The sequence below is a fragment of the Loxodonta africana genome, chromosome 7, assembly GCF_030014295.1.
Source record: "Loxodonta africana isolate mLoxAfr1 chromosome 7, mLoxAfr1.hap2, whole genome shotgun sequence".
Classification (NCBI taxonomy): domain Eukaryota; kingdom Metazoa; phylum Chordata; class Mammalia; order Proboscidea; family Elephantidae; genus Loxodonta; species Loxodonta africana.
The window spans coordinates 60,587,200-60,611,386 of NC_087348.1; the positions used below are offsets into that span (position 1 = coordinate 60,587,200).

At 35.4% G+C, this 24,187-nt stretch overlaps 1 protein-coding gene across 2 annotated transcripts in view; it reads right to left on the reverse strand.

Moving 5' to 3' along the window:
• Positions 1-24,187, reverse strand: part of GAS2 (growth arrest specific 2) — a 121,774-nt gene that overhangs the window by 71,701 nt on the left and 25,886 nt on the right. For both annotated transcript variants that reach the window (XM_003412315.4, XM_064288345.1), the window contains exon 3: positions 9,205-9,346. In XM_003412315.4, the coding sequence (XP_003412363.1) occupies positions 9,205-9,346 (142 nt within the window). The remainder of the gene's footprint in view (positions 1-9,204; positions 9,347-24,187) is intronic.

Sequence of the window (24,187 nt, forward strand, 5' to 3'; positions counted from 1 at the left end):
GATTAAAACACTTTTGCTATTAGGAGATATTTTTATTTATTTTTTATTATTTATGTTGTACCAGAGATAGTTAATTCTAAATTCTATCAGATTTCACATTAAATAGGTCAATTTGGCCAGCATATATAGACATATAAATCAGATATACTATGGGTTTTTTTATAGTCATTATGAGTTTGTGTTAACTATAAAGCTTAAGTAACAATTACATTAGAAAATACATCATTTTTTGAAACGTTAATTCACCCATTCCTGAGAAGAAAATAACTTGTATGTTTCAATTTTTAATAAACTATGTCAGCTGATTATATATTGCATATATTAAAAGCTCAGATAACTTAAGGCATGTCTTTGTCAGTACTATTAGAAAGCCAGCTTTTAGTGGATTAAGTTCAAACTAAAGCTTTGGATTGAGTCGTGAGTACTACCCATTTTAAACATGATTACTGCTTCATTTTTTCAAAAATTAAGGAAACTTCCATTTACACTGAATTTTACAGTTGGAAACATATTTATTTCCACTATATCATTGTAACATTGATGTGGCCTTTTATTTTGAATTGGGACTGAAGAGGAGATTGGCATTGCTTTTTATTTTCCTCTGAACAAACTCTCTGCAAAACAAATAAAAAGCTCTCTAGTCAATGGTAATTATTATGCAAAATGCTTTATCATTCGAGGCTTCTTTTTAAATAATCAAAGGCATCTCGAAGAAGAAGAGCACAATACAGAACACCTCCGGGAAAAGTAACACAGATCCCTATTCAAAAATATGTGGCAGGAGACTCAGTCTCATATCCTAGATTCTATAAAAATCTCATGGGCATCAAATGTCAAATGGAACGCTGCTAGTTCCAGGAACAGAAAATGAGGCTTTTTGCTAAAGCAATGGGTAGAGTTTCAATGTCATAAAATCTGCAGGGATAAATTGCATTAGACCTTGAATGTATAAAAAAAGTGTAGCTAAATATATTAACATATGAACGATGAAGTGAAAGCATGGAAAATTGTCCTCTCCGGTTGGTTTCTATACAATTAGAGGCTATGATGTTCCCATTGTTCTTGAAAAATACTTTTTTAGCTTTTGATTTGGGAAGAAAAATTAAAAGATTATATTTTCCTAGCTGAATTTTGAAAATATCTAGAAAAAATCATTCATTAATGACCTCCCACTTTTCCAGAATCAAGAACAGCTTCCAATGATCAGAGTCCGGTAGAGTAGGAGATATACTAAATTGGAAATCAGAAGAATTGAGTTCTAATCCAGGCTGAAAAACTTCCTTATCTCTACAACAGGCATCATTCTATCTACTTGTTCTTCCGTATGAGTTCATATTATGGTTAAGAGTACTTGGTAAATTATAAGCACGCAGTAAACATTATTCTTTCACAACTTAAGTGTGGGCCACAGACCAACAGTATTGGCATCACCTGGGAGCTTGTTAGAAATGTAAATTATTGGACCTCACATCAGACCTTCTGCCTGCAGAAGAATCTGCATTTAAACAGGCTCTCCAGGAGATTAGTAGGCACATTAACGATTGAAAATATTAATCATTGTTATAATTATAACAATATTAGTTATGATTCCTATAACTGTAGGGCTAAAAATATCTAAATATGCTTTGCCAAATGAAATGTGCTGTACAAATGTGCAGGATAACAGTGGTGGTGGTGATGATGAGTGGAGACAAAACGATCCTTGCACTGAATTAGCCCTTAGTGAGAATTATGAGCATTTCTCCTCTGCCAGGATCTGGAAGGTACAAAAGACGCTACCCAACAAAGTGAAGTGATAGTTATAAACTGCTCCCAATGTCATGCCACTCTCAATCTCTGAGTTTAAAGATAGGATGCAATTATAGACCTAGCACCCTAATTTAGGGGCTTTAAAATGATCTGAAACATACTGCATTGGGCAAATCTGCCGCAAAAGACCTCTTTAAAGTGTTAAAATGCAAAGATATCACTTTGAGGACTAAGGTGTGCCTGACCCAGGCCATGGTATTTTCAATCACTTCATATGCTTGTGCAAGAAAGCTGTACAATGAGTAAGGAAGACTGAAGAAGAACTGATGCCTTTGAATTATGGTGTTGATGAAGAATATTGGATATACCACGGACTGCCAGAAGAACGAACAAATCTGTGTTGGAAGACGTACAGCCAGAATGCTCCTTAGAAAGAAGATTGGCAAAGTTTCGTCTCACATTCTTTGGGCATGTTATCAGGAGGGACCAGTCCCTGGAGAAGGACATCATGCTTGGTAAAGTAGAGGGTCAGTGAAAAAGAGGAAGACCCTCAATGGGATGGATTGACACAGTGGCTATAGCAATAGGCTCAAACATAGCCATGATTGTAAGGATGGTGCAGGACTGGGCAGTGTTTCGTTCTGTTGCATGTAGAGTTGCTATGAGTCAGAATCAACTCAAAGGCTCCTAACAACAACAAAATGGTCTGAAGCTAAAGAGAAGAGGAAAAAATAAACAAAGGTGAATCTTGTAAGCTCATTCATTTTGTGTGTATGTGTGTGCGTGTATGTGTGTTAGTATCCAAATTTCTCAGAATGCCTAGTCAGAATGATTTAAAATATTATATACAATCCACATATAAACTATAAAAACAAAGAGTGTTCTTTCATAATCTTATCAGAAATGGAAGATGTATGGAAAAATGTGGTTAATTGCCTTTGCCACTAAATTGAGAAATGTTCTGGAGCTTCAGCAGCCAGCAGTCCTGGTAGCCTCTAAATAAAGCTTATTGAATTAATTAAGTCATTACAATTTAAATCAGCAATCAGAGGCAGTCTTTTCTAATTTGGTTTGTTGCTGTTGTTAGGTGCCATCGAGTCAATTCCGACTCATAGTGACCCTATGTACGACAGAACGAAAACTGCCCAGTCCTGTGCCACCCTCACAATCCTGTTATGCTTGGTTTATATTTCTTTTTTTCTTCCTCCTCTTACTTGAGATAATCATATGAATTTCTAAAGTTAACTCAAACAAAATGTGAATGTCTGTAACACAGTGGCAAGACTTTAGGAGGTAAACGGATCTGAATTCAAATCCTAGCTGGATCACATAGAAGCTGTGGAATATTGGGCAAAGTATTTTCACTCCTATGTTTTAGCTTTCTTATCTATAAAATGATGGTGGTTGGAAAACTGGATGTGGTAGTGGATGTGAACTGCTTACCTATCATTTATTAAGCATATATTATTAAGCATTCTGCAATAAAAATCTAATCCTGGAGAAGCTAGAAGGTTATCCACTTTCCTAATTCTACACTGACTCCTTCAAGTCCTTGACAGACCTATCATTCCAGGAAGGCATTTCACTCTCTCGATCAGATTCAATACTGTTCTCTCTCACATTTTCTCTCGCTTAGAGAAAATGGCTAAATTGGGAAAACTTTTCTCGAGTTCAAAAGTAAAAAGTGAATCGAGAAGCCAACAAAGTAAGTACTTTAAAAGAACAGATGTTAAAAAACAAAACGGTCTGAAATAAAATGTTCCCAGGAGAGAAATAAAGTGAATATAGGTAACCCAGAACTGAATGAGTGCCCTGCAATCATTATTCTACACTAGTTCTAATAAAAAGTAATCATTTATTTTTTCCCCACAGCAATACTCTTATAAGTCCACGACAATAACAACAACAGCAGCAGCAGCAAGGGATGACGTATCCAACACTGGAAGACAGGTATAAAATCTTTTTCTGATGCAACCTATGAAAAAAATGTTAAAGATTAAAAATCCACAGACTATCCTTTTTGCTTTTGAAAAGTAGCACTTTTTTTTTTTTTTTAAATAACATTACAAAAAATATTCTAGAAGGGAGCAGGTAGATTACTGTTTGCCTCTGAAGCCAAACACTGACCACTGTTAAATAGGACAAAGGATTTTGGAAAACTGTGCTCATCAGAAGGCTGCATCAAAAAAAAGACAGTACCACACAGCAAACACAAAGATAATAAAAATAGAAAACAAATTCTCAAGCCAATCACACACATTTACATGCTAGCACAGCAAACAGCGAACCCTTTTTTGCTGAGTAGATTCTTTCTCAGAGAAATAGGTGAAGAATAGTCACTGGCCTCCAAATCCTATAATCATCCAATAACATAATGATATTGACACAATTACAGCAAGCAAAAAACTGCATATTTTTCAAGTTTACCCCATCCCCCTTTTTTTCCATTTCCCAAGCTCACCGGAATATATACAAAGAAAGCAAAACAAAAAAGCTTCTGAAAAAAAATTAAGTTAACTTGACAATGAGAATTATATAATATATCCTAATACAAAAATGTCATTGATGGAAAAAAATGGTTTATTTTAAATACCTTAGAAATAAAGCAGTTAGTCTTCTAAAAATTAAATTTACTCTTAGGAAGATTATCCACTAAGGCATCCTAACAAATTTCATATCTCTGTGAAACTGAAAACAGAAATACTTTCATACATAGAGCCTTTTCAACATTTTTTTTCTTTACTCCACAATTAAAAGAATATTCATTTCTTTTAAAAGATTTAACGGGGGAATATTTTTGTCATTAGAGTGATACATTACATACTTTTAAACAGTCACGTTCATCTCTTTAACCTAAAGCACACCCCTAAACATTAAGGAATCTAATGAAGCTAGTTATTATTCTTAATAAATCAGAGACATAAAAAAGAAAATCTCCCCTAGTCATGCATTTGAATGCCAGATTGTTTTGAACAGCAGGGGTAGCAGGTAAGCATTACATGTTAGATCCTTCCGGTTAGAGTATGCTCAGTGGTACATGAATAATCTCTATCATTTGTTACACAAAAACAAATGGCCAGCCAGTCAATTCCGACTCATGCAACACTATAGGACAGAGTAGAACTGCCCCATAGAGTTTCTGAGGAACATTTGGTGGATTTGAACTGGTGATCTTTTGGTTAGCAACCATAGCACTTAACCACTACGCCACCAGGGTTTCCATCTGTTACTATAAAAGAAAAAAAAATTTTTTTTTTTGTACTCAATTCTCTAATCAACTTGAAATGTCTGTTTTAATTTCAACAATGTGAAAAAGTCTTTATATTATGCTGATGCGTAAAAATGTATGTCAATAAATAATTTCCCATGCAAATTTGTCTGAATTACATCTTAATAAATAAAATTACTTGTTCATTTTTCAGATTATAGGCTATGCCTGTTTACTTCCTAAAGTTTGTTGAATAGGTAATTGAAGAAGAAAAAGATGATCACTTGGCAACCCCATTCCTGTCTGTGTTTCAATTTCTGACTCTGAATTGTTTATTATTACATACTGGATAGAAATGTGTTAACCTCATATTCACAGTATCAAATAATTGCTCTATATTCTTGAATAGTTTTCAAGAATATGATTTTTGGCTGGCATCTAAAATGAGCACAATTTGTGAAGGCTGCCTCCAAATGTCATAGATTCAGTATATTTCAATTTCATTTACTATTTGAAAAACATTTTATTAGACATCCTGGTGCATTAACATTTGTGCCTATCTCTCTTTATTTCCTTCAGATAAACTTTAAAAGTGGATCAAAGGATAGGAACACTTCTGAGGCCTTTGATATTTAATGTCAAACTGCCCTTCGAAGAAGGCATTCCAATTTCTACTTTTCTTCAGTAATGTGTAGAAGATCCTATTTTCCCACATCCTCACCAACATTAAATATACAATTTTCTCAATCTTTGCTTATTTTGTATATGACAAAAAGGTATGTAATAGTTTTTACTTGCATTTAGATTATTCCCAAGGTATCCAGTTTTTTTTTTTTTTTTTTTTAATCTTTATTGGCTTTCTGGAATTATGAATTGGCCATTCATGATCTTTGTCCATTTTTCTACTGGTTCATTTTTTAAACACTTATACTTTCATTTCTATTCAGAATATAGTAAACTTATGGTATAACAGCTGACATTTCCCAGAGGAAAATTATCTCTGAAGAACTCCATAGAAGATAAATTGCAGGGTTATATTCTGTGAGTGATCGCATCACGTGCATAGGGAGTTATCTGCCAAGAATCAAAACAACAAGAAACACAAGAGTTGCATAAGAAATAAATGGCTGTCCACACTTTACAGTTCATCCCAACACACCTTCCCTGACCCTCTGTGATTTCTTGTCATTAGGTGTTGTGCAAACGGAACAGATTGAATGAGTTGTAAATCAAGATCGCTCACAAGTCTTTGTACAAAAAAGCTCTGCCACAGAGGGTGGAATATCAGTTGCCACAAAGATAAGAATGCTTTATCCAGGCAAAGACCTTTCTAACAGCTAAAAACAGAAGCCTCTTGATACACACTCAGTCCAGTGATCTACTTTATCGTTCATTCAAACAGATTTTTCCCCTTCATCAGGGGCACCTTTTCATTTTATTTGCTGTTCAAAACCCTAGGACACAAAGGACGCTCTTCATCTCGTGTGCTACTGAAATGAAATCTTGAAGTAGGAAAAAAAAGAAAAAAAAAAAAAAACCCTTGCCCTAAATTCCCTTTCAAAAGTGAAGCGTGAAAAGACTTCAAGCAGAGTACACAGTGTTATTGTTGCAAGAAAGTCATTTCTGCAAGTACAGAGTCCAAGGCCATCGGCAGGGGCTCAGTTGCTTCCTCACCCACAGTGAATTAAAAAAAAAAAAAAAATCCAAGGAGAAAGCGTTCCACTTGGGGAAATGGAATTTCTCATTGTCCTTCCTCTTGATTATCATTAACACCTACGGGCACAGATGTTTCCTTTCTCTGAATAATCCTAAAGTCAGTGTTATAATATTAGCCCACTTCGTCTGTCTCCTCAGGACTTATTATGTCCTATTCTAAGCAGCAGATATTTCAAATTTATTTTTTCATTAAGTGGCAAAACAGAAAACCTGTTTGAATTAGTTTGATACCCAGAGGACTAACTTGTTTTTGAAATTTGTATAACCTTGGAAACTCTTTCTTATCAGCCTTCTTGAACATAAAAGTACATTTTAATTGCAAGTTATAAACTGAATTATAATTTAAAGAGTGATCATAATCAAATTTTTTTATAAAATAATCCAGTTACTATGTATAAATATAACAGACTTTCTTTTCATAATGCTGGGTTTTTTTTTGTTTTGTTTTCCAAAAAGGGGTGAAGAACTAGGCCATCTCAAAAATCTTGGCATAATTTTATATGCTATGGAGTAGGTATTTACATATAAAGGGCATTATTACATAGTTAGTTTTAGGCTTTATTGTTTCAGGGTAAGAAGTATTATTTACTAGCTGAATGTGGTTTTCAAAAGCCATGAAGGTAAATAATTTGCACATTCAATAACACTAAAGCCTTGAGATATAATGATATTTACTCCAGAGAAATGTTGGCATTAGATTGATTCTTCTTGGAGTCCACTTGAAAGTTTTATTATTAGTTCAAGTAACAAAAGAACTCATGGACAGTGAGCAAATGGAGAACAAGATCATATTTATATTCATAGCTCCTAGTAATGAACTTGGCCTGGAGTGCCCACTGAAAAAAAAAGCAAAAATGCTTTGTAATGAGTACCTGTAGAATGGACAAACTAACGATAAAGCAGATTGCTCGCATGGCAGTTCTCTGGCAAATGCAGTGACGCTCCAGAATTCTAAATCATGATGTTAACTGTCCACATGTGCTGAGTGTAATTCCTATGATTAAGATTTTATTACGTTGCTATATATACCAATGGACATTTACTAAATCTCTCATGTTTTTACCTTCAATAATTTCTCTACATTCTCTTCCTATAGTCCCCCACTCACATAGTTTCCTACAAAAGTCAAAGTTAAAACCTTGTAGTAAAACTACCATTGGACAAAAAAAACAAAGAAAAGGCATTACAGACATGTGTTATCTATCTTATATCAAATTTGTTTTACTTTTTTTGAAGAAATGGTAAGAACAATCAAAGCCCAATTATACAGTGAGAGTTTAAGAAACACACTATTGTATATATACAGTTTGCTACTATATGATTAATCTGGTTTATTTTTCCATTCAGGTAAAATGGTCTCCCAGTCTAAATTTACATTATTTGCTTCTCTGCTGAGAGAATTCTCAGAAATTTGATGGCAGTCTTTTCCATACCATGTCAATTGCTCTTGCAACAAATACAAATTTCCTTCAGCTTCTAAAATGAGTAAGATTTCAGTTGTTACCATCAATTTCCTAGTTTCAGCAAGGGAATATTGTTTTCTGGAGCTTAGGGGCAAACTGTATTCTGAATGTCTGGAAGATAATTTGTATACTTACTCTCCTTGAAGGATGATCAGCTTACTTTGATATTAATATCTCATATTATGTGATTTGTAAACTGATTTGTTAAAGAACAAAAGCTTTCTTTTCCCTAGACTTCCCCCTTTCTTCACTGGGTTCCATTTCACTAAAATGGGACTTTAATTCAAATATTGTTCATATTAGAGTTGTAGGGGGTGGGTGGGCAAAGGGTGATGGGTGGGGGGGTGGGGGAATGGAGCCTACATAGGAGGTTTGAACATTCAATCCTAGGATATCAAGTCATCTCAAAGCTGAACAACCCAATGTATGTTTCCTCACTCTACAGTCTAAAAGTAGGCTTGCAAAAATTCATTCAGGAAAAAAACACAATTTTCTGTGTAGGTCTAGGCCTTAGGTATCTTTTTTTTCATCATCTTCAGTTATCTCAACCTCATGATTGACTGATTTTTAAACATACTAAAAAGTAACTAAATAAATAGACAAATAAATAAAACTGCAGTTTCAACAAGACAGACCTTACACTAGATGGTGTTTCCATATTTTTGCAGAGATGAAGACACAGTTGTGCTCTCTATGGTCGGAGCATATCTTGCTACCCTTTTAATCCAGGTCAGAGCCTGGTGTACCATGTAACCAAAGGTTTTCCAAATATCCCTCCACCTTGCATTAATGGCCCTCATTTTTAGCTTGGAATAACTTGTCCTACTCCTGGTCCTATTCTTTTATCCACAATATGACCAGTAGTAAGAGCATAAACAGTTTTACACTTTCAAAGGGTCAACTTTACAAGCCTGCAAGTTGACGACAAATTCACATTTTTCGTTAAGCTAACAATTAGTAAAACAGCATCATGCAAAAAAAAAAAAAGTTAGTTTCGATAGTTATACTGATGAAAACAAATAATAAATCTAATGCTTTATCAGCTAAAATGATGAAGGAAATACATACCCAAACCTTCCGATTCAAATAGACATGTTTCATCCACACCTAAATCTCGGCACCAGGATAAGAAATTTGCTGTATTGTCTCGGGCAAAAAAAGAGCCCGAGGGTGCGCTGGCTTTGCATGGAATCTTTTTCAAGAGCAGACTCTGAAAAACAAAGAAATCGCACAGCGCTGGAATATCTGGCATAGTCATCACAGCATCCCGTATTAAATCTACATTTATTTTCTCAACTCAGTACTTTAGAATGACCTCATGTCAATAAATAGGTTTTTGAAGACTCACAAAAAAAGGAAATGAAATGCTAACGAAACTTACCTGGAATGAACAGACTTTGAAAATCTGTGCATGCAAATAGCCTTGGATTTTGAGCATCTAGTAGTGAATGTCTACAAGTCCCTTTTCTGCCTCAGATTGCCTCTGTTTCTCTTTCTCTTATTTGTTTATTTATTTGTTGGCCTTCCCTTTCATCTAAACTTTCTATCAGTATTTCCACAAAGCATTTATGAATGGATTTCTCATTTGTGAAAGGGGGATATAGAAAATGTGAATATCATGCATGAACATATAAACACACACCTGAATTCTTATGTGTATACATACATACATACCATAAAAATTACAAAAGCATTAGAAGGTCAAAAGAGAGCAGCAGGTTTAGCTAACACAAGTTTCCATTACCAATAGCAAGAAAGGGAGAGATTAAAGATATTTTAATGATAACATTCTACAGTCTTTCTTACAGACTATTTTCTTTTAAACCCCGAGGTATGGCAATACTATAAAAATGATTCTGGTTTGAACTCTGCTATTTGCCTTTGAAATATATTTCTATTTCTATTCTCTACCATTTCATCCTGGGGACTAAAAAATGGTTAAGATAAGGAAGGGTATAAACCGGGACAGACTTTCCTATTATCAGTCTCTCATAAAATTCGAGTAAGGAAATCTTCCTTGGCAGGTATTATAGAGAGTTTTTGTTGTTGTTGTTTTAATAGAATATACCAGTTTCTATGATGTTAGGAGTTGAATTATGTCCCCCCTAAAAGATATATGTTCTAGTGCTAACCCCTGGTACCTGTGAATGTTACTTCATTTGGAAATATGGTCATTGCAGAGGTAATTACTTATTATGAAGTCATTAGGGTGGGCACTAATCTCTTTGTGACTGGTGTCCTTATGAGGAGAGGAGACAAAGAGAGACACACAGGGAAGAAACCCACGTGAGGACGGAGGCAGAGATTGGTCACAGGCCAAGGAACATCTGGGGCTATCAAAAGCTAGAAGAAACAAAGGAAGAATCTTTCCCTAGACCCTTCAGAAAGAGCATGAGCTTGCTAACATCCTGAATTTGGACTTTCACTTTCCAGAACTGTGAGAAAACACATTTCTGTTGTTTTAAGCCACCCACCAGTTTGTGGTAATTTTTTACGACAGCCCTAGGAAACTAGTACACATGGCTTTCCACAAAGTCAGAGAATCACTTCTATATATCAGGTCCCTATGAGTTGAAGGAACTCTGGTGGCCCAGTGGTTAAACATTTGGCTAATAACCCAAAGGTTAGCAGTTCGAATCCACAAGCTGCTCCTTGGAAACCCTATAGGGCAGTTCTAGTCGCTATGAGTTGGAATTGACTCTATGGCAACGGGTATGAATTGGAACTGAGCAGCCTACATAGAATTACCTTTGCTTCCAAGAGTAAGGATCAGAGAAGTACTTTGTTATTTAAATTCATAGAGTGTTTCCACTCTTCATTGTGTACCAACAGATATAACTAAAATACTATCTATTGTGGAACCCCTTAACAAGGATGGTGCCATGGATTGAATTATGTCCCCCCAAAAATGTGTGTATTAACTTGGTTAGGCCATGATTCCAAGTATTCTGTGATAGTCTTCCATTCTGTGATTGTAACTTTATGTTAAAGAGGATTACGGTGGGATTGTAACAGCACCCTTATTCACATCACCTCCCTGATCCAAGGTAAAGGGAGTTTCTCTGGGGTGTGGCCTGCACCACCTTTTATCTCTCAAGAGATAAAAGGAAAGGGAAGCAAGCAGAGAGTTGCGGACCTCATGCCACCAAGAAAGAATCACTGGGAGCAGACCACGTCCTTTGACCTGGGATCCCTGCACCTGAGAAGTTCCTAGACTATGGGAAGATTGAGGACAAGGACCTTCCTCCAGAGCCGACAGAGAGAGAAAGACTTCCCCTGGAGGTGACGCCCTGAATTTGAACCTGTAACCTATTAGACTGTGAGAGAATAAATTTCTCTTTGTTAAAGCCATCCTCTTGTGGTATTTCTGTTATGGCAGCACTAGATGCCTAAGATAGATGGTTATACAAAATGAAGCAGTGGCCCAAATGGATTGATGGAGTCCTACTAACAGCAAACTATTACTAGAGTTCTTCTTATCCAGGGTTTTATGGCTGTGTCTACATAAATAAAACATTCAGTTACTATATAACTTACGGGTTCTGTCTACCTAGTTTCAAAAATCCATCTTTTTGCTGCTGACTGAATTTGGCTTAGGGTAGACATAATGAAAGTCTTCGCATGTATGTACAAATATTTATACAGAAATATACTTGATGCCCTACAGACATAAATATCATATATGGGGTTCCAAACACACTGCCGTTGAGTCGATTCCGACTCAGAGCGACCCTATAGGACAGGGTAGCACTGCCCCATACAGTTTCCAAGGAACACCTGGCGGATTCAAACTGCCAACCTCTTGGTTAGCAGCCACAGCACTTAACCACTACTCCACCAGGGTTCCCAAACCAAACCCGAGTCTAGAGTTACTACTATAGTAATACCACTTTAACTGATTTGGTCCAGATATCAGCAATGGTTTTCAAAGCAATGCCTCCCTATGTGAGTTGTAAAAAATGACCAGAAGTAGCCTAGTACAGTAAGTCACCTTTATAAAATATTCATGAAAATGAAGCAGTCAGTATTTAGGAAAATTAAAAAATATATATCCTTAAATCTAGCACTTGTAGTTCTAAGAATATATCCTACAGGAGTAATAACGTTAGTGCTTAAAGATATATGTACAACTATATTTGTTGCAACACTGACTGAATATGAAAAAAATAGAAATAAGAATATATGAAGAAGAGTTGTGGAATAATATATAGTATTTAAATGCAATGGAACTCTATGCAATCATTCAAAAGAAATATGATAAATGTACATGTGTTAACCAGAAAGGTGTTCATTATATTCTGTTAAGCAGAAACAAATGTGTTGAGAACAGATATATACACCATAATTCCATTTTATGATGTTCATGTCACACACACACACAATATCAATGTCTATTGATTTAACTTGCATATAAATATTATATAATATGTTGTGCTGTATATTTTAAATTTATATATTTATATAAAGTAAATTTAGGAAAAATTCAAGAAAGACATGCCATCAAATTGGTAGCAGTGATTACTTTTAAGGAAAGGGGTTAATGGCTGCATAAAGGATAATTTACTTCTTATTTTACGTAATTCAAAAAAACTGGTAAAATTTTGAGTGACTTTTACATTTTTCAATGTTTTAAATTTAAATAAAATAGGAAAATTATGTTAGCCCAAAACATTAAAAAAGGATTTGCTCAAAATAATCTCCAAGAGGTGACTGTAAAGTTTTTTCTTTTTATGATGTTAATAAGACAAAATTATCTTTAAAAGAAAGAACATAAATAGTAGATTCAAACACTGAACCATTTTAAGATCTACCACCTATATCCCTGGGTTAGGAAGCGGGGAGAACAACTTGCAAAATCATTTTAAACCAGTGAACGAGTTTGCTTGCAGGAACTATCATCCACACACTACAAAATATTTGATATAGCTAAGGGCATGATAAAGGACATGAATGAAGTGCACTATCTGTGTGGCAAAAAGAAAGACAATAACCATATGGCACTCAACTGATTGATTTGACACTAAATCCACCAAGTGGCAAATAGGAAAAGAATGCCCATAAACTACAAGCCCTCAAAAATCATTCAGCTTACTCTTTAAGAATTTACAAGGACAAGCATTGATCATATAAATGAAAATAGTATTTTTTTGCTTAGAACCTTAACAGTTTTTACAAGTCATCTATATATCAAATACTAGAGTATTTTATATATATATATATATATATAAACCAAAAATTATGAGTGATTAACAGAGGTGGGAGGGAAGTGGAAAAAGGAAGATTTTACTTAGGGTACGTTGAATGTATCTCCTAGTGGTGGGATAATTTAGGAAAAGATATTGAGAATGGTTGCACAATTTGAAGAATGCAATCGATGTCACTTAATTACACATGTAGAAATTGTTAAATTGCTGTATGTTCATTGTATATATTTTCACCACGAAAGAAAAAAGAATCATTGCAATGGTATTGAAAGCATGAAGGCTATTTTAGGACAAATAGAACAAGGATTAGCTATTAAAATACTCCTCAACTTGAGAATTTCCAGTGCATAGGAATTCAGCAGAAAACCTAGTCTGCCTAATAACTTGGCACTGAAGGTGATTTATGAAACATTTTCTTCTGTTCAAAAGCTGTTAGATTCGGCATTTAAAGACTGGGAAACTGTAAGCAGTGTGAATGGAAACTTCTAATCTTCATCCAGATAAAACATCTTATTTGGTACAGTTTAAAAAGTGCCACCCTCATCAGTCCGAACTATTGGTGGACCTTCACACACAGCACCTATAAAGTCCAGCAAAAAAAACTAGGGGTAGGGACGCTGCTCAGCTGGCTGGAGGTAGTAGAGCATAGCTTGTAGGATCCATTCTTCCTTATTGCCCACAAACTAGAAATCAGAGGGTTAAGTGTCTACCAGAATTGCTGTGTTATTTATAAATAAGGCTCTTAAAACCAAATCCTACATTTTACCTGAATTAAAGGTCAAAGGATTCAATAATACCAGCACTGAATACTTTCAGAACTATGGAACCTAAAAAAATGTTTTTGAAATGTTACATAAAATATTAAGTTCTGAAAACCCTAGCAATTAGATCTCTTCTAGTTCTGTGGTTTTTTAATTTGTAATTTTTTTTCTCAATTCTGTTGAAAGTACAGCCAGCCCTTTAATCCTCTCTAATAATAATAGAAATAAGTAAAGTAAAAACAAATTGGTATGTTGAGTAAAGTCAACCTTCACTTTACTGAGGAAATCTTGGAAAAGATGTTTAGCATGCAATAATTGCCTTGAGTAATTATGGATGTATGCGCTTGAATACTGAAAAGCTGACCACAGATATGGAGGAGAATACCTTAGATCTAAAAAACTGAGGGTTCAAATGAGAACCTCCACACATAGCTCTTGTGAATTGTCCTTCACACTAGTTTTACCTTTATGTCCACCTCTTCAAGAAACTCCTTCAGTAATTATATACAGTCTTTAACTCTTTACTCACATAAGTTTTTCCAGACTCTGACATAGTGCCAGTATATATGTCTGCAAAAAATGATTAATAAATGAATGAATGAATGGTTACACTTGACTCCTCAGACTAGATTATAATCAATCTGAGGGCAGACCCAAATACACTGTATTAGAGTTGTGACATTCTCAAGGAAAACATTTCCAGGACCTTCAAAATTCACTAAATTCATGACATCACTATGCATAAAATGCTTCCCCAAAATGCAGAAGAGCATAACTCAAAAATTTAAGTGATGCCTTCAGAACCTTTTTTGAAAGTTACTGGATATGTAATGTAGAGAAGAGCCAAGGTGAACTGAGATTGGGTAGATATTTGGGCTTACTTTCCAGATAAGAGTCTTGTTATTGTGCACCAGCTTCCAAGGCATGGTATTCAATATTTCGTGTTGGCAAAATAAGAAATTATTACCAATAAACCACTAGAATGATGTACAAGTCATCAATAGAATGCATATTAAAATTTCTAGTATCAAGAGTCTGCTATAATGTCACTAAGAAGTACACAAGATACAAGGACGTTTTGGTAAATGCTAAGACATATATAACCATATAACAACAACTTAATAATAGGAGTGTGGACATGTGTATATGTACGTATGCATACAAGTGTATAGATATATATGTGTGTATATAGGTGGGCATACATAGATATATCTATATACAGGTGTATATATACATAAATGTATGCATCCATATATATTCATATATACAATAAAGCATATAGGGGGCACAAACACGAATATTTACCAAACACCTCACAGGATTGGTTTACAGGGTCTGGAGGCTTTGGACCATAGTCTTGAGGGAGAACTTAGTCAACTGGAATAATACAGTATGGAAAATATATTTTCTACATCTAGTTTGATGAGCAGCATCTGGGGTCTTAAAAACTTATGAGATACCATCTAAGATACAACAACTGGTCTCTATGCACCCGGAGTAAAAGAGTCTGAAGGAAACCAAAGACTCAGAGAAGAAACTAGTTCACAGGACTAACAGTCTACATGAACCAAGCCTGTATCTACCCTGAAACCAGAAAAAGTAGATGGTGCCTGGCTCCCACTACCAACCGTTCTGATCAGGAACACAATAGATGGATCCTGATAGAATGGGAGCAAAATGTGGAACAGAACTCAAATTCTTAAAAGTCCATACTTATTGGACCAGCTGAGAGTAGAGGACTTTTTGAGACTGTCACCCTGAGATACTCTTTAAACCTTGAACCAAAACAATTCCATGAGGTCATCTTTTAGCTAAATAATAGATTGGCTTATAAAATTAAAAATATCAACTGTGAGTACTATGCTTCTTTAAAATATCATCTGTATGAGACCAAATGGTCAACATTTACTCTAAAGCAAAGATGAGAAGACAAAGGGTGAGGAAAACTAGATTACTGGAAATGGGATAATCAGAATGGAAATAACGAGAAAGTTGACATACTGAGTAAAATGTAACTAATATCACTGAAAAAATTATGTAGAAATTGTTAAATGAGAACATAATTTGCCATGTAAACTTTCACTGAAGACACAATAAAATATTATTTAAAAATATATATATATAACCACCAAAAATACGAGTCTACTGGTCTACAGTATTTCTTTGCATCTCTGAATGGAAGTAGCCCAAGATATGTATTTATGTCCCCCAAAATACTTGTAGATTGGTTGATTAACATACAATAGAAGGGTATGAATGATACAAGTGTCCTCCTCATTCCTTTCAGGTAACAACAAGGGTAGGTTGCAATGAAAAGGAAGGATTTAAATCCTCTTGTAAATGATTTAATTTACTCCACTGCCTTTCAGGTTAAGTCCATGCTAATGCTTTGGAGTCTAATTTCCTGTGTTCAAACTCAGCTACATAACCTATTAGCTATGATACCTTGAGCAAGTTATTTAACATCTCCACACCTCAGTCTTCTCTTCTGTACAATGCACTACGTTTGTGAGTGTGAATTAAATCATATAATCCAAGTGAATGATCTGTTCAGTAAAAGTTATTTCTTATTACTGCTTCAGCGCCAAAAAATAAAAAACATATTGAATCACCTATGGCTTCCTTCTGCTATATTTTCTTGCAAACATTTCATTCTTTCCCTCGTAGGTATGAATCAGGAAGTGAGGAATTAGGAAAAAGACTCACAATTTTTATCTTCTTACCCTTTACCTCAAAACTCAACCTCAGCTTCTTGAATCGTTTTCCAAAAGAACTTTCTGCAATGATAGAAATATTCTATACCTGTATCACATGTGACACATACTGAGCACGTGCAATGCGGTGAGTGTGACTGAGGAACTAATTTTTTTATTTTATTTCATTTTAATAAATTTAAATTTTAATAGCCCCATATCATATTAGACAGCATGTTGGAATGGGAAAGTAAAGCCGTTATTTGGGGTTATATAGAGTTCAACATTTGACAACTTGGCTAGTTTTCCTCTCAACCACTAACGGCATCCCATGTCTCTTCACCCCTCTCAGATTCAGTGGCTTCCCTAGGTGTCACTGAGATACTCAACTCACTGTGTGGTCATTTACAAAGATTATATGTTGCATTGTTAATTATTATGTCATAGATGTTAAACCTTCAAAAGGGCAGTAATGACTAATTCTGTTTATAATAATCCCTACACCTGGACTTCTCTGATAGACAGAGCTGGAGTACTAGAGTCTTATTTATCACTATACTGCCATAGTGCCTTGCACATAGGAGATACTGACTTACTGTTTACCGAATTATATGGTGAGGTAGGGAAGGAGGCAACTGACATTGTGTGTGCCTACAATGATCCAGGCACACAGGATCTACTCTTATATAGATTATCCTATTTAATATTCAAAAAAACAACACTGTAAATTATTGTTGTTAGCAGCTGTTGAGTTGGTTCTGGCTCATGGCAGCCCCACCTACAACAGAACAAAATATTGTCATTCTATACCCTCTGCATTATCATTGGTATGCTTGTGTCCATTGTTGTAGCTACCGTGTACTTTGAGTGCCTTTCAACATAGGGAGCTCATCTTCCAACACTGTATCAGAAAATACCCTATTGTGATCCATAGAGTTTTTACTGGCTAATTTTCAAAAGTAGATCATCAAACCTTTCTTCCAAGTCTGTTTTGGTCTGAAAGTTCTGATGAAACTTGCCTACCATGGGTGACCCTACTGGTATTTGAAATACCAGTGGCATAACTTCCAGCATCACAGCAACCCACAAGCCACCACAATACAAAAAAATGACAGATGAGTGGTGGATGAATTAAGTAGATAATAGTAGCTCCATTTTCCAGATTAAGATACTGAGCTCCTATAAAATTTCAACCAAATCATTTGACCTATAATACCCATATAGTTTTATTTGTTTCGTGATATCTCGCCAATGCCTTGAATTTATTTTAGCACTTGATTTGATTCTAAAATGTTCAAACAGGTAGCATTAAAATAAAAGAATGATGAATTCTCTTTCACCCATTCAAATCAGGAAGAGAAAAAAATCAACAACTGAGTGGCATCTTTAGTTCTCTACATGCTATGAACTGAAAATATAATACTAGCAGTTTAAATAATTCATTCTTCATAAAAGTTTGAGACAAACTACTACCCTTGATTAATGAGCTCAAGCATAACAACGATTGTAAGGATGGCGCAAGACTGGGCAGTGTTTCGTTCTGTTGTGCATAGAGTCGCTATGAGTCGGAACCAACTCGATGGCACCTAACAACAACAACAAATACCCTTGATTACATCAAGTAGACATTTCAGATATAAAGTACAAAAGGTATATAAAAGAAACAATTGCCAAGAACTAATATCCTTCCTTTTCCAAAGGGCATATAGAAAGCACTATTCAAATATGCAGGCAATAAAGTCATTCTTTCCATGGTGGAATTAATGTTTCCACTTCTATCGCCTTACTGCTTTTAGTTTCACTATACGTTTTATTGAAAAAAAATCTCTCAGTAAAATTATTTCACTGAACATTCACAGTTTCAAAGTAGCTAGATACGATTACCGAGGAGCTTTAGAAAATATAAAAATCTATTCAGTAACAGTAAAATTACAGAAATTAAAAAGGGAGGGGGGACCTCTATGGTATAACCCTCTTCCAGAACAACTGTAGAAGAAAATAAAAAAATTAAAATGCCTTATATTTGTGTAGTGCTTTAATTACAATTCGTTTTTATGCATCTTCTCTTTCCTTTTTTTTTTTTTTACTTTACCACATCATGTATTTGTCTCTGATTTCCACACTCTAACCAAGTGGGTTTTTCACTAGGCAAATTTGATTGTTTTTCACCTGCTTAAAAACTGTCAGTGATTCCTAGTACTTTTAGAATAAAAACAAAAAAAAAAAACAAAGCTGCCCATAATATGGCCTCCAAGGCTTGTATTAAACCTGGCTCCTACCTGTCTCAGGTCTTACATAGCACCACACCCCAGTACTCCCTCCTACAGCCATCCTAGCTTTTGGCCTGGTCCTGCGTATTCCCCATGCTGCCTCCTACCACATGGCCTTTGCACCTAACTCTTTTCTTTGCCCTTCCCATACTTCTTTGCTTGATCAACTTAAAATTCCAGGTGAGGGATCACTTACTCAAAAACCCACCTCTTGCTTCCTTATAATGAGGCAAGTCCACATTGTTCAAATGCTCTTGGTGCCATGCACCTGAATGTGATTGACTAGCAACTATCTCCCCTCCAGGCTGTATGTTTCACGAGGAATGGAACACTGGGTTTATCTGTAGCACCTAGCATAATGCCTATAAAATAGCACTTATGGAATATGTATTGAATAAATACAAATCTGAGGGTAGCTAGGACATATATTCTTCTTATTACCTGCAGTGAGAGGCAGCAGAGTAGAGTGGTTAAGAGGACAAACTCTGGAGCCAGATGAAAACCAAAAACCAGTTGCCACTGAGTCAGTTCTAACTCATAGCGACCCATGTGTGTCAGCGTAGGAAAGTGTTGCATAGGGTTTCAATAGCTGATTTTTCAGAAGCACATCTCCAGGCCTCTCTTCTGAGGTGCCTCTGGGTGGCCTCAAATTGTCAACCTTTCATTTAACAGTCAGTGTGTTAACCATGTAAAATGTAAGGATGGATCTCTCCTGCCTTAATTCTACTGCATTTGGGAATCTTTATCAAAATCTGCTTATTCTGAGTTTTGTATGTTTATAATTGTATTCCTTACTAGGTTGTGATCATGAAGAGCATTCTTGCTTTGGGAGAGCCATGACCTTCAGATAAGGAAAATTTATCTTCATTTTCACTAGTCTTTAAGTATTTACCTTAATTATGAATGTAGGCAAGAAGCCACAATAGTATTGACAGTACCTCTGACTTTCTCACCAATAGAACTGCAGATATTTTTATTTCACATTACAGATATTACAGGTACCTGAAGTATTGGGTTTACTATCACTTCTATAAAAATACAGTATTAGAACTAGCGCAAGATTGATTTTAAAAAAAAGTAAACCTATTGCTTCTTTATTTTTAAGCTATGGTTTTAATGTCTATGTTAATATTATAGTAACTGTATTTCGATACAACTGGTCTTCTTTATCATCCTATATGTTTTATGTATTTAAAAACAGCATTTTAAGAAGTGACCCAGAGGCTTTACCCAGCTGCTAAAGGGGGCCATGGCACAAAACCAATTAAAAATCTCTGTTCTACCAGGAAAAGTCTATGATTTATAAGTCTCTACATCCTTCACAATACCAGGTACAAAACAGACTCTCAAGATTTTCCCTGAATTTATTCGGAGTTTAGATGGTTCCCCTAGTTTAGGGTTCCTTTCTTCCCTTTCACTCCAGAAGATTTTTTTTTTTTTGATTGAGCTAAGGGTTTTTCTTGTTGTTGTTCTTGCTTTTTGGTGTGTGTTTGCTTTTTTTTTTGGCTTCAAGCTGTTTGAATTGCAACATTTCTTATTTTTTACACGGAGCAGTGACGCTAGCTAGCAAAGCATCCGTTAGACAGGCAGCCTATGTTGGTGTGAAATTAGACATGACTAGCGAAGCAATGTAAACACATACTAGACAGCTTCATGCATGATCTGGAATGCATTTTTAAATTGCTAAATGAAACAATATAAGGTATTCATGTAGTCAGTCCCTAAAAGCCTAAAATGCCGCTGAAGAGCTCTGTACACTGCAAACTCAATTACCTCATCTAAAACACATTACGCCATTACTCTGTAACGTAGCGGCACCACATACCCTGGACCACACACACATTTAAATGTTGTGAGTACCTACATTTTAAATCTCCCAGCTATCCTCAGACATTTTTAAAAGCAAAAGCTACCCTTTTGTCCTAATTTTCAGTCTCTTAAAAAAGGCTCTGGTTATAAGGTCTGCAAATGTTCTCCTTTAAAAAATGGCATGTATATTCATTCTTTATCGATTTATTCAAATGACTTGAATTTCTCCAAAGCATTTAGTAACAGCTCATTTTAAAATCATTAATTTTCCATTCCCCATATGGTGAGAGTGACTTTTCTTGACACAGCATACAATGTCCACAGTGCTTCGAAACAGCAGTGCCCACAATTAGTGCTATCAAATATCATGCAAACAGTTCCCCAGCTACACTCCCTTTACAATTTTGTCTTGCTAATGCTCCTGCTTGAGGTTAAAGCAGGATGTGAGCGTGTGAGTGAAAGAGGTGATGTCATCCTGGAAAAATTCGGTCAGGTTTACTTTTGTGCTCAAGGGGCAAGGTTCTGCTGGTGCTGCAAAATCTTATAAATGAATAAAAATATGTCAGCCTCCCTCTCCAATCCACAACTTGTCGGAATGTTTCTTCATGTCTTCTGGAGTTTCAATTAACGTTTTATTTTTAGTTTTACCTTTCCTATGACTTTTTTTTTATGACTTTAGTGCAACTTTTACTTACACTGCAAAACAATAATCTGCTGTTTGAGTTTGTGAAAAGAAAAAAAAAAAACTTCTGAAGTTTGGAAGTGGGGTTCTTTATCAGCAGATTAGCATCTTTGTAGCTTCTGAAATCTTGGTAAATTTCCATGTGAGATGCTGCCACCCAGTCTTTTCTCTGGAGATCCTGGTAGTATAGTGGTTAAGAGCTAGGGCTGCTAACCAAATGGTCAAATCCACCAGGTGCTTCTTGGAAACCTTATGTGGCAGTTCTACTCTGTCCTATAGGGTCACTATGCGTAAAAATTGACTTGATGGCAATGGGTTTTGTTTTGTTTTGGGGGGTTTAGTCTTTCTCTCTCACTGGCTTTGGATTGAGTAGATTCCCAGCATAGTACAGAACAGGTCTAGAAATACCCTCTTTCACATCCTCAACTCAAAGACCTCCTCAGAAGCAAGTGCCAGTATGAAGAGAACATAAGGGTTTGGGGAAAATTATAACTTGCACTTACTCATTTAAAAGCTTTGTAGCTACTGGTTTACAACAAATAGGAAAGAAGCCAAACATGATAATGGATTGTATTTCTACCCTCTTGTAATTCAAGTGGGAATTCTGAAATAATGTTGATGCTTATCATTTGCTTCTTTCTACATAAACCACCTCAGACATGAGTGTTTGTTCCTGTTTTTCCCATGTCATTTTCCATTTGCCAAGGATCTATACACTTGTCCAAATAATTTTATGTGTATAAAGCCCACCTTCTTAGTAGACATTGGCTTTCTCTGCCCCCATAACAAAGCAGTTGCTGAAGGATACTAAATGAGAATACTTTAGACTTTGAGCCTATGATAACAAAAAGTAAGAGTAAAAAATTTAATAACATATGGGTAGTCTGAATAGTCAAAATAATTTACTGAAATCCACTTAAAAACCATTATAACGGACTTACATATAAGTAATTTGGGCACTATGATGTTTATAGTTATTATATGTTTTATAAAGCATGAATTATTATTTTTAATTGGTATCCCTTTTGAAAAGGAGCCCTGGTGGCACAGTGGTTAAGTACTTGGATGTTAACCAAAAGGTCAGCAGTTCGAACCCACCAGCCGCTCTGCGGGAGAAAGATATGGTAGTCAGCTTCTGTAAAGATTACAGCCTTGGAAAACCTATGGGACAGTTCTGTTATGTTCTATAGGATCTCTGTGAGTTGGAGTCAACTAAATAGCAAGGGTAGTTTATCCCTTTTGATTTAGAAGGTAAAAAAAAGGAGACACCAAAAAAAAAAAAACCTATATGTGTGAATTTTTTTTATTGAATGCTATTATATGTTTTAAATTCTATTCTAAATTCAGCCACATAGTACAATATTGTCTTTTATATAATACTTGTGATTGCTTTATAACCATATTTTTTTCAAATGATTTTGTAAGCTTGGTATCAAATGTATGTATTCCCAAAGCAATCTACAGATGTAATGGAATCCCGATCCAAATACCAACAGCACTCTTTAATGAGATGGGAAAAATATTCACCAACTTTATATGGAAAGGAAAGAGGCCCTGGATAACCAAGCATTACGGAAGAAAAAGAACAAAGTAGGAGGCCTCACACTACCTGATCTCTCAAAACCCCCAGTGCCATCTCAGACCCTACTATATAGTCACGGTAGTCAAACAACCTGGTACTGGTACAATGACAGACACGTAGACCAATGGAACAGAATCAAGAACCCAGATGTGGTAGCAAAACTGGATGTCCATCTATAGAAAAATGAAACAGGACTCGTACCTCACATCATACACAAAAATTAACTCAAAATGAATCAAAGACCTAAATATAAAACCTAAAAGGATAAAAATCATGGAATAAAAAATAGGGACAATAGTAGGGGCCCTAATACATGGCATAAACACAACACAAACCATAACTAACAATGCACAAACACCAGAAGATAAACTAGATAACTGGGAGCTCCTAAAAATTAAAACACTATGCTCATCAAAAGATATCATCAAAAGAGTAAAAAGAAAACCTAAAGAATCATGAAAAAAAAATTGGCTACAACATATCCGACAATGGTCTAATCTCCAAAATCTATAGAATACTTCAACACCTCAACAGCAAAAAGACAAATAATTCAGTTAAAAAATGGGCAAAGGATATGAATGGACACTTCACCAAAGAAGACATTCAGGCAGCTAACAGACACATGAAGAAATGCTTGTAATTATTAGCCATTAAAGAAAGGCAAATCAAAACTACAATGCGATACCATCACACTCCAACATTACTGGTACTAACTCAGAAAAAAAAGTAAAATAACAAATGTTGGAGAGGTTACAGGGAGATTGGAATTCTTATGCACTGCTAGGGGAATGTAAAATGATACAGCCACTATGGGAAACGTTATGGCTCTTCTTTAAAAAAACTAGAAATGGAAATACCATATGACCTAGAAATTCCAGTCCTAGGAATATATCCTAGAGAAATAAGAGCTGTCACATGAATAGACATATGTACACCCATGTTCAATGCAGCATTATTCATAATAGCAAAAAGATGGAAACAACCTAAGTGCCCAGCAATGGATAAACAAATTATGGCATATAAACACAATGGAATATTACAGAGTGATAA